Here is a 12,217-nt window from a genome sequence, read left to right on the forward strand (position 1 = left end):
ATTCAAACGCGTGTGTCTAGCCTATCTTGACATGTGTAAATACTTATGTGAGAGATTCTCTTCTAAGTTTTTCCCTAAATGTTGTTTCCGTTCACTTCGGTATTTCGCCCAACTGAAACAGGTATCATTTGTTTTCGCGCTGTACATATGTTTAGAAAAACGTAGCTTTGAGGTGTAAAACTTTTTTTCTTTTTACAATCAGTACAAGCTTGTGCGATTTGTGCGGATGTGACATTTTTTTTTCGTCAACGTAAATTATATAATTGTGTACTCTGTGCACCTGAGTTTCCCCACTCCGTTGTAACAGGTGCTGAGCTCGATCACAGATCACACAGACACAGTGCTGAGCTCTATCCCAATGTGAGCGGTTCTTTCCCACATTTAGATACTTGTATCTGAATGTAACTATGTCCACGCTTTTTTTTTCCCTTCCCTCCTTCAGAGCCTGGACTTCAGGCAACCAGTCGCTCACTCACCCACTCTCTCTCTCTTTCGTCACTCATTCACTCACTCAATCAATCAAACCTATCTATCTATCTATCTATCTATCTATTTATCTATCTATCTATCTACAATGGTGCGATTGGCCGACCAACAGACTGACTGACATCCATACTGGTATATAGGCAGTATATAGACTACAAAGCAACCACAGCGGTCGTCGAGTGGAGGCGCATCCCGTGGGCCAGGATATCGAACCCAATACCTCCAATGCAAGGGGTACTGGGTTCGATGTCCTGGGCCACCGGTTGACAACTAGGTTTTCCCTTCAGTGCGGTAGTATCCCGACCAATCATCTCCCGACCTGGCACTGATGTGAACATGGCGGTCTATTTTTTCCGCTTTCTTATTGGCCGATATTCGCAAACCAACCTTACGCCTATCTCGTCTTTTTCTTATCGATTTCATGTTTTCAGTGCATTCGATAAACAAAAGTTTCCAGCCTTCACAAACCAATCTTGAAGTTATCTTTTGCACTGTTGCCGTTTCTTGCCCTAATAACGCATGTCGATTGTACAGAAACTTAAGGAAACCACGAGATAAGGATATATCTCTGTTTGTGAATACGGGCCAGACTCTTATACTCTCCTTTCTTTCGGTCGCTTCGGCTGACCTCGCAACTGTTCGTACGCAATAGAGACGGAAGTAACAGTGGGTGAGCATAATGTGAAACTTGAAGTCAATTCATGCCGTATGACATGCTATCGTTACTAAATAGTTCTTTTATATCGCTCTTCTCAATTTTGCTACTTGCAGGCGGCACTATGGGCCTCGATGACGAGGAGCGGCTGCTGCTGCTAGACCCGGGTACGGCCAGTGGTGCACGGCCCAGGCACCCCGGTTACGGAGCCAGTTACGGAGCCGCCATGACGGCGGCCGGTGCCACATCGTCGTTAGCGACCACAAGCAGCGCCAACGGCTCGGGTGCGGGATGCAAGTAAGCCTGCCTTCCCGTACTCCGATTTATGTTGTCGGGAGTGAAGAGGGTAGCATAGTAACGTATACTTGCCTTTCGTTCACCCCTTCTCTCACGGGCCCCGCCGTGGTGGTCTAGTGGCTATGGTACTCGGCTGCTGACCCGCAGGTCGCGGGTTCGAATCCCGGCTGCGGCGGCTGCATATCTGATGGAGGCGGAAATGTTGTAGGCCCTTGTGCTCAGATTTGGGTGCACGTTAAAGAACCCCAGGTCGTCAAAATTTCCGGAGTCCTCCACTACGGCGTCTCTCATAATCATATGGTGGTTTTGGGACGTTAAACCCCACATATTAATCAATCTCTCACGGGAAAATGTGCGGGCGGCTAGTGTTGCCTCTGTCTGCGCTAGGCCCGTAGCCAGGGGAGGGGTGTCCAAGAGACCCGCGCGCCTCCCCCCTCCTCTCCCCAAAAATTCTGATGTAGGGGTGTGTCTAATCGAGGACAAATATTAAATATAGGTGTCTTTGAACGCCCTCAAAAGTGCCCCCTCCTCACCTAAAGAAAAATTTCCTGGTCAAGGTCCTGGTCTGCACTGTCTGAGGTAACGAATGCGACGAACTCTTATTGGTTCACCCCTTGCCCTTCCCTTTGCATCTCATCATGTTGGAACCGTCTTCGATTGCCATAATTTTACTTCATTGAAACGAAGTCGTATGAGCTCGGGAGTCTCGCTGACACGATATATAATTGCCGGGGTTTAACATCCCAAAATCTCTGATATGGTTATCGTGCCAGCGTCTCTCATATGTTTATGAGAGACACTAACATGATGTAGCTACAAGTTAGGTAAGAATGTTTTAATTAACTGACTTAAGGCAAACATTTCAAATAATCATCGAATGACTTCATTAAAAGACTGCATTGCCACACGAACTGACTGCGGCAAAAATGTTTACAATCCATCAAGTACGAGTGGACGGATCTACAGGGATTTGTCAAATGCTTCAGCCGCTTTCTTCCTTCGTTTCAGCCAGCGCGCTGAAATCTATACGAGCAAGTATGGGGGTGTGGTGGGCGTGGGGAAACGGTAAAAGGGCAAAAAGATACGTCCGTTCATCAGCGTACGTCGTGATCTTGAGCACATTCTTTTCTTTTTCAAACGCGATGCTCATACCTTCAGTTAATTTAGTGTGATGGCGAGTGCGCGGGCACGTCGAGCCATCCCGCGGCGGCCGCTGCAACTATTCAGCTCACGAAGCTCAAACCAGCCAATGGCCGTGGACTTCGGGTCTATGGCGTCGTCATTCGTCTTTATGTTACCATTTGTCGGAAGGATAGCAAATGATCTATAGCCGACTGGGAATTAATCATAAGTTCCGCCCGCGTGCTGCGTTATTACGTTTGGCGCACATGTTCTCCGTGAAGTCTCGACTATACTATAGCGATCAGCCGCGTTTTCTTACCATGCCCAAAAAGTGCTGCCTTGCTCGGCGCCGGTGTCATTCCGGTGCGGGCTAGTGCAGCTACAGCGTAATTTTCGTGCACTACGGAAAGGCAATATGGAAGTCAGAGCGGCCTGACCAGAGTGGTTCAGGGGGTTACAAACTACAGTGCTGACCCTATACCGCCTCAGTACTATAGATGGTGCATACAATAAGTGGAAAACATATGACACTGTGAACTAGTATAGTGTAGTTAGAAAGTCCCGCTTATCCCCAAAGAAGTCATGCGCCTCCTTTTTTTCAATAAATCTGCTCAACGATGAAAAATCTGTTGTACGACGGCCCTGCGAATTGCATGTGGGCATCTATCTGTATATGAAGAAAGTGGAAAATTCGTGCTCCTCTTGTGAGCTCATGCTCGATGCACACGAGTGCAAGATTTGGCTTATCTGTTCACGGCACCCTTTGGTTTTATGTACCGTATTTACTCGAATGTAGCGGGTTCTCTCTCTCTTTCTCTCTTTGTTGCAGATTTTCGCGGCCTAAAGTCGACCCTCGCGTTACAATCGAATTCCTGAAATTATATTCTTTTCTTCCCGGACGCAATGAAAGGTCAACCCGCGCGTTACAATCGAGTAAATACGGCACACGTTCTTCCAATAAGCACGAGGGGTGGTTCAGGCCACCTTCAACGAGCCTTGACGCTAAAACATGTCGAAATTTCGAGCATAATACTACGAGTGCAAACCATGGGCGTCGGCAGAATTTTCTCTTAGGAGGTGCAAGGCCATGTTCCATCGTGGCTAAGGGGGGGGGGGGGAGCGCCGGTGTAGCTTGGAGTGGGGGACAAGTTTTGGTGCATCCTGAGGGGCCAAGTGCACCTTTAGTAGCCCCCTGAGTGGACAGTCATGCTACCAATAATTAGATTCATGAACACGTCCAAGTTAAACGGTTAACGAGTTTCGTCAAAGACGTCCGAAGACTATATCTGCTGCACCAAAGGCATGTTGCATAATGCGCCTGTTCGTGTACTTAACAGACATGCATGCTGCATACTTCGATCCTTATCAACCGGTGTCTTTCGCAGTGCGCACACACTCGCGCTTTTATCTCCGACTCGTCGCGATTTCTTCACGGTTGGGTGCAAGAGTCCTTGTCGACCGATGCCACATATTGCGAGTTCTGTGGCTTCAAGATGCTAACGCACCGCTGTTGCTGATGCGGCTCCTTTCCGGGAATACAGAGCGCAGGTTTCAACGTCCTTAAGAACTCGGAACCACGATCGTTGCACGCAGAGCGCTGATCGCACTGTCGCCTTGCTGATGGGGAAACCAGGTCATGCTTTGAATACCCGGCGGCTGCTCCAGAAGAAATATGAGGCCAGACCGACAACACCAACAACGAAAGCAGGACTATTCGCGAGGTCTAATTGATTGCTTCGACTGTCTCGCTGGCTGGATAATGTTCCAATAATGTAACCTGAAGTTTTACGCTCCAAAGCCGCGATATGACAACGAGCCGTACGGAGGCAATTTCGGTCATCTGGTGTTCTTGAACGTGCTCTGAATCCCACAGTACACGAACCTCTAGCTTTTCACCTCCATCGAAATGCGACTGCCACGGGCTGGATCGAGCCTGCGACCTTTGGGTCAGCAGCCGAGCAACGTAGCCGCTCCACATCCGCGTCGCACGCCAGCATTGCTCAGCATATGGCAGGAAAGAACACTGTGTTACCTACAATGTATGCAACAGGCGCTTTGAAATTATCATAATTTGATTGTTGATTCGTAGCCCATTTCTGGAATTGAGGACCAAAGGGAGAAAATCGTGTTCATAATTTTCTCGTGTTGCTCGTATTCGAAGATGTATTATTTATTGTCCTATAAGAAAGACTCTAGTCGACACCGTAACTCTTGTCATCTGTTCCTTTTAACGAAAATGTAATGGCTTCTACTTTTAGCTTGCCTTCTGTGTCCTCTTCAAATCGGCCCAGCGGTGGCTTGTACAGTAGACGAGCAGAAGCGTGCTCCCATATATTTCCGATGGAGGCGGAAATGTTGTAGGCCCGTGCGCTCAGATTTGGGTGCACGTTAAAGAACCCCAGGTGGTCTAAATTTCCGGAGCCCTCCACTACGGCGCCTCTCATAATCATATAGTGGTTTTGGGACGTTAAACCCCACAAATCAATCAATCAATCAATCAAGCGTGCTCCCATAAAAGTCAGAAAGAGCGCATGCCGGCATGCCTCCTCGCTTTAAAACCCGATTCTGCGTATGCGATGTGTTTGAACACCGATCCTGGAGATCGTAGATAAGCAGAGCTATAGCTGATATAATATGCTCAGCCCCGATATGCGAACGGTGCCCGCGTTAAGAAACCACGACTTTATCTCCCTCCGCTCTTCTTCTTCTTCGAGCCTTTCATAGAGTACGTGCGGCGAAGGGTCGACGTCTTGCCTGAGTCTATTCATTGTTGCGCCGTGACACTATCGTATACGCTACACAGATAGCAGCTGAAGTGCTGCCTCTCTCCCTCGAATGTGAGCCGAACAGCACGAACACAAGATGAGCAGCATGACACAAGATGTGCCCTATTTTACTATTAACGCGAGAGCGTTAACGAGCTCGTTTCGTAGAAATTCCGACGTCGGCGTCGTTGGTTGTGGGCGAACAATGACCTTGTGCGTGACCGAAAAAGCGACAAAAATGCAAATAAATTAGAAACTTGACGACATATTCAGCGCTAACAGACCGGGACATGAGGGAGACGACAGCACAACACGCTTTCTTTCTCATGCCCCTGTCTGTTAGCGGTCAATATGTCGAGTTCCGTTTGCCAATAACCCGTTCAAAAATGGCATTGCCAAACATTTTCGGGTTTGAATGAGGATCGACCCTAGGTAGGTTGCGATGCGAGCAGGTGTTTCTAACACACAACCACGCGTCTGTTTGGAAATGCAGTGAGAATATTCATGCTTTACAAACCCACGAGTCTCGTATAAAAGCTTCGCAATAAGACATGTAATATTACCCTAATGTCACCACGGGAGTTCTTAACTTACTCTTGAACTTGGATGAGAAAAAAGTTCTGGACCGGACAACATACCTAATGCATTCTTAAAGAGGTCACCGTTAACACTTTTTGAGCATGGTAAGAAAACGCTGCCGGTCGGTAGTAGCGACTTCCGAGAACACGCGAGCCAAGTGTTATAGCGCAGCACGTAGCCTGGAATTCGCAACAAATTATCAAAGTCAGCTAAAACATGCTTTCTCTTTCCTCCACAAATCACGAAATGTGCCCGAAAATCAAACGTAGATGTCCCATCTATCTGCCATTGGCTGATTTGAACATGGCACGTTTGGTTGTTACAGAAAACGCCGCGAGAGGCCGTAACTTGTCCACGCGTGCGCGCGCAATCGCACTGAAATAAGCGCGTATTCGATGAAAAAAAAAAAGAAAAAAAAAGTGATCAAGGTCACGAAGTGAGTGTGACGTTTTTTTGTTTGCCCCTCCCATCCCTTCCTGCTTAGCTTCCAGCGCTTTCGTCGGGACGAGAGAATGCGATTGCAGCGTGTGACAAATATTTGTAACTGCGCTCGTACTGGACGGATTCTTAAAATTTTTTGGGCGTTGAATTTGTGAGGCAATACGCTTTTCCAGTGGATTAATTCCATGGTTACTCAAAAAAGTGTCCACCTATGTCTGCTTTTTAACCGATCACTGTCGTTGCGTACCATACCAAAGGATTGGAAAAAAGCCATAGTGATTCCTATACGTAAGTCTGGAAACAAAAACTAACCTTCTAATTATATCTGTCCGTCTCATTAACATGTACGGTTGATAAACTGTTCAAACACATTATTTTAAAGCGCATAACGTAACACCTTAAAGAACAGAAAATACCATCTTCTATTCAACACAGCTTCCGCCAGGGCATGTCTACAACAACAAAACCAATTGATCAATTGATATAGTCCATGACGTCTCATTAAGCATCGATCATCAAAAACAAATAGACCTTATTCTACTGGATTTCTCAAAAGCATTCGATCGAGTGTCACATAGCCTATTTATTTTCAAGCTACAACTTACTCTGGACAAGGGTCAAATTCTTGACTGGATAACTAACTTTATACAAAAAGGTCGCAGTTCATCGAAATAAACCATGTCCAATCTTCAGTCGTACCGGTGACTTCTGGAGTAGCGCAAGGTAGCTTTTTTTTTGGTGCCGTTATTATTCCTACCTTTTTGTTAATGATCTGCCTTCATCTTTCAATATTGGATGCAGGTTATTTGTGGATGACTGCATTCTGTACAAAGAGAGAAACTCTCACGTTGACCATATCACTTTAAGTACGGCCTTAGAAGCACTTCTAGCTTGGTGCGATGATCTGAAAATGGACATATATAATAAAAGAAGTCCGCACTCTTATCCATAACTAGAAAAACGTGTTCATACGATTTTATTTGCCTCGATAATTCAGCCACCCTTTCTAAAGTTACCAAACATCAGTATTTAAGGGTGATTTCAGCACGTTATTTACGATGGGACATTGAAATTCATAAAAAGATTGTTATTTCTGAAGAGGAGATTACAGCAAGCGCCACCACACACAAAGTTGCTGGCCTACAAAACACTTATCATCTCTCTCTCCCCCAATCATGGAGCACGCAAACACTGCCTAGTTACCCTACTGAAAAAAAAAGAAGCTTATCAGCAAGGTGTTCAACGAAAAGCGCTCACGGTTATTTTCAACAAATTTAACCGGGCAGATTCGCCTACAAAATTGCTCAAAAAAGCTGGATTAATAACCATGAAAAGCCGGGCAAAATTGACACGCTTAAATATCATATGTACCAACTATTACGCAGTGATCTCCACATAGACAAGTCCTGCTACATAAGGCTATCCGCAGTTCGAACTACCCGCCTTAATCAATCTCATACCCTTATTCCTTGCAAATTTCACACAGACGCTTTCAGGTTCTCATTTTTCCCGCTTGCAATCAGAGAATGGAATAGCCTGTACTTCTCCATTACGAGCAGCACATACGCCGACAGGAACAGCAACAGCTGGTCTAGCGGGCTCGCAGGGTCGCGCAAGGCAATGGAGCCCTGGACTGAGGGCCCCACCCAAAGAAGGCTCAGTGTGCATTTGTTATTAATAAATGTTTATTCTCTCTCTCTAGCTACTTTCTCAAAACAAGTAGAAAGCGACTTGTTAGCCTCGCAAACTTAATACGGTGTTAAGTTTTTTTGTTTTTTGTTATTATTCAATCAAAGTGCCAAGGTTGTTGTCGTTTGAAAAATGTGTTCGTGTGTTCTTTTTATTTGTTGTCTAATTTGTTATATTTTCCCCTTTTGACTGTACTAAATCACTAATACTAAATTAGATTGCTCACCTGTTATAATCCCTCTGGGATCGACAGTATGTATGAATGAAATAAATAAATATTACGTGGTACAGCCGTAAATTGTCATCGGGCGTCAGATTATGTGATTATCATAACGACTTAGCGGTTTAAAGCTGACCGCCCATTACAAAAGGCACATATACGTTACTGCACGCATTCCCTTAAAAACTGTTCCAAGGCATTTCACCCACTTAATTGCGCGTGGTTTAGATCATCCTACTCATTACGGAGCATGCAGCCAAATGCGAAAGCTTGTCACAAAAGTCACTGACAACTCTATCGATTACATTGTAATCCACAGTTTAGACTTCTCGAGTAGCGTGATACAATAGAAAGTATGGAAATGGTTGAACTCCAATTTCCCCCGATTTCCCAATTTTTGTCGACGTCCTCCAAATTTTTCGTCGACGCGAGTACGGCCGCGTAGTGGGCATAACCACAATCCGAGGAAAACAAAATTTGTGCATTCTCGGCTCGAGCTCGGTGAATTCCCTCCAATGAGCGTGTGCCAAGCGGGAAGGTCAAGAAGAAGAAGAAGAGCTGCTAGCTGCGCTCGCGCTATTTTCGCTGCGTCAAGGATCCTAAGCCGACTGCTGGAACCAACGCTCCTAAACCTTCTGGCATGACGATAGTTATAGCGCGAAAACAAAACGACGACACAGAGACAAGAAGGACACGAAACCGTCTAGTTCATCGGAGCCTGATGACCTTCAGGCTATGTCCACCGTCGTTGTTCCAAAGCGCAAGAGAAGGAGGAAGCCAGAGCAGTCTTTCGGCTTCGAATCGACCAGTAGAGGCCCTGACAACATGCCACCGTCCAACGTGGAAACCAACCTGCGAAATGTTGTCGTTCATCTCAAGATGCAACAGGAAGCTCATCGAGGTGAGCGACAGTCTACCGATGCCGGTAATGCAAGGCAAGGACTTGATTCTCAGTGCCTCTCAAAAGCTAACGATATCGCAACTCCATGGAAGTACAAGCGAATGAACACAAATAGATGCAATATGAGCCCTTCCAAATCTGCCGAAGGTGAAGATAGTTTCACAACCGACAAAATATTCGATCATGACAGTCCGAACCCGACGCTTGCTGAGCTATAGACGCCGTGGACATCATGGGGCGGCAACGAAGTGTCTTGCGGGGGAATGGTCCCACCGAAAAGGATGACATGCGGAAAGCGCTGAGTACTTCCCCAGCTCAGATGATTGTTAACAGGCACGGCGTGATCACAGTTTTCCCGGACCACTCCCTAATATTTGATGTTAGCCTTGAAGATTTGTATACGTTCGTGTACCACCACAGCACCGATGGTAAAAAGGAAACTCTGTATGAAACCTCTACCGAGTCAGGTAACCATTGTAACATCCAGGACGCGATGGCAGGTGATAGCGCACATCAACGAACAAGTGTGATTTCCTCGGACAGCAGCTTCTACGCGTCGGCCGGGGGTGGTGGAGACTACGAACCGGGCGCGGGTAGAATGAGGAATGCCTGGAGCCAGATCCCTCCGCTGCTTCTCCACGATTCACGTGCGCTGCAGGCCATGCAGCAAATATGCTATGCCGAGGTGCCGGCACAAGGATCCTGCTGAGATCGCCCAGTTGAAGTCCGGTCTGCAGGAACGCGACGCACGAATTACGGTGCTCAAGTGGAGGCTCAATGTCGTTCGAGAAAGTCAAGCCCTCGAAGTACAGCAGGTTCTTGATAAGATCCAGACGCTCCAACAACCTTCATCACCACCTGCACCAGTAGCACGACAGACCGTAGCGAAATTAAATAATTTGCGCACGCCTATGAAAGAACGGAAATGCATATAGGCGCGCATGAGCTGGGAACACAGGCAAGCTCGCGCTCGCCAGAGCCATGGCCATTGTTCTATTCGCCACCACGACATCAACCTAAAGCTGAGGAGAAGCCACATTGGCTTCCAATTCACCAAACGCCATCGCCAGGGTCCCTTATACGTGGACAATCACCCCCACGCCATCGCCAGAAGTTCGAAGAACAGACGCTTGCCTTTCGTACCTGTCCGAGACCTCGGTCTAAGGAGACACCCGCCACTTCTACCTAAGGCCCAGGCAAAGCCTCGCGTCTCCCCTACGCGAACGACTACCCAGCCAGTCCACCCCTGGCGTCGATCAACAGTGTCACGACCCAAGGTTGAGGAGCGACCATGTTCGATTCCGAATCGTCAAAATGCTCTGGAAAGGCCAAGCCACGTCGACGATCGCCACCATAGTCTGGACAAAGGACCCAGGAGAAGATTTGTGCGTTCCCTATCGCACCAATTATAAGGCCTCCAAGGGGCGTCAAAGACCACCATCACTTCCGCCCAAGGCCGAAGGAAAGTCACGGGCACAGTACATTGGGTCAACATCCCGGCCATTGTCCCCGTTGCGTCCGGGATAACCCTCCTCGTGACCCAAGGCTGAGGTGAAGCAACGTGCGCTTCCCATTAGCCCGAAAGCACAGCGAATGCCTCCGACTGGCAAGAGCTTAGTCGGTAACGTCAGCAGAGCGGCCATCACAAGCAGGTGTCGGCTGCAAGCATGAACGTCGGTCTACGCAGTTCGGCCAAGACCAGCAGCTGCAAAGAACAAGGCTGAAGAGCAGGTGTCCAGACTAGTGCGGGTGATAAGAAGCCCGAATACACGGAACGAGGGATCCGCATCCGCATGGACCAGTTGCGCCCTTCTCCAGGGAAAATGTTCTCCAGGGAAAATATTCTGAACAGGCACTTCTTGACGACACTGCTAGCATTCTTGTTTGAACTCACGTTATCTTTATTTATCGCAGTCTCTACTACAGCTATCTTTTTTTCATTTCAATAAATATGCGTGACTTTTCCATTCTATTTTTTTTTGTATGCCAATGTGTGTCCTACAGTTGTGTAGGTGCTTCCATTAAAAGTCAGACAAGTGCGCATATAAAAATGGAACCCTTTTCGCAATTGCGAAATTAAAGCGGCAAAGTAGGGAAGTCTCATCCGCGTAACGAAATCTACCAGCACCCTTCCTGGTATACATCCTGTGCTAAAATCTAATAGCATACAGTTTATCGTCTGGGCTATCTGTCCATAAATAGTGTCCTTCAAGGTGCCAGATTTTAACATCATGAAGCAGTGCTCACGTATTTATTTTTTAACTTTTGCTCATTTGAAGGCCAGAATAACGACAAGTAATGCCTAAAGATTCCTTCTAAGTAGTCATTGCTATAATATCCTTCGACCTCAATTGCTGAATTGGTACACATGCCCTGGTGTAACTAAGCTTAAATTAAATAGGGCGGCTCTTCCATCAGCTACGCGGTCATTACAGACTCGCGCGTAAGTGACAACTGCCTCTGTGGGTAATCAGGATAAGCGCTGAATTTCTCACACGAGTTGTTGATAGTGCGAAAAAAGTAACATGCAGCTTATTTTGCGACGGCTCAATGGGAGTTTTATGTAGACACTCTCTTTTTTTTTTTGCGCTAATAGCCTTATAATGAAACATGAGTAGCACTGACGAACACTGTTAGTAGGCAGACATGCACCACCAGAGGCAGGAAAGAATTACTAATATGTGAATAGAAATTATTTGCGTAGCAACTCATCCACTGGAAATTCGCGACCCTAGGTATAGCCCTCAATCCAGGACACCATGTGAGCCCTACCAGCCAGGAGTGCTCTCTTTAAAAATATCAAACAGGTGGCGTAAGTTTAAGCTCGGCAGCAAGACTTCCCGCTGATGGTTATTTGGTTGCAGCTTACCAAATAGCAATTGACTTACGAATGCGAAGAAATTTTTCAGTGAACCAAAGGCAGTTTGGTCGCTCTTATGGTTCCCTCTTTACTTGTTGAATACCAAAATTGACATAGGAAGGTATAAGCCTATGACGAGCCTGACTGCTGGCTCATGACGTGAATAAGATGACAGGCATATCGCGCGCGTCATGAAACTCTT

The 12,217-nt window shown here is 46.8% G+C and overlaps 1 protein-coding gene across 2 annotated transcripts in view; it reads left to right on the forward strand.

The window, feature by feature from the left end:
* LOC142761658 (ATP-dependent translocase ABCB1-like) overlaps positions 1-12,217 on the forward strand; it is a 155,046-nt gene that overhangs the window by 75,831 nt on the left and 66,998 nt on the right. For both annotated transcript variants that reach the window (XM_075890036.1, XM_075890037.1), the window contains exon 2: positions 1,258-1,438. In XM_075890036.1, coding sequence (XP_075746151.1) covers positions 1,258-1,438 — 181 coding nt within the window. The remainder of the gene's footprint in view (positions 1-1,257; positions 1,439-12,217) is intronic.

The sequence above is a fragment of the Rhipicephalus microplus genome, chromosome 3 (genome assembly GCF_043290135.1).
Source record: "Rhipicephalus microplus isolate Deutch F79 chromosome 3, USDA_Rmic, whole genome shotgun sequence".
NCBI classification, from domain to species: Eukaryota; Metazoa; Arthropoda; class Arachnida; order Ixodida; family Ixodidae; genus Rhipicephalus; species Rhipicephalus microplus.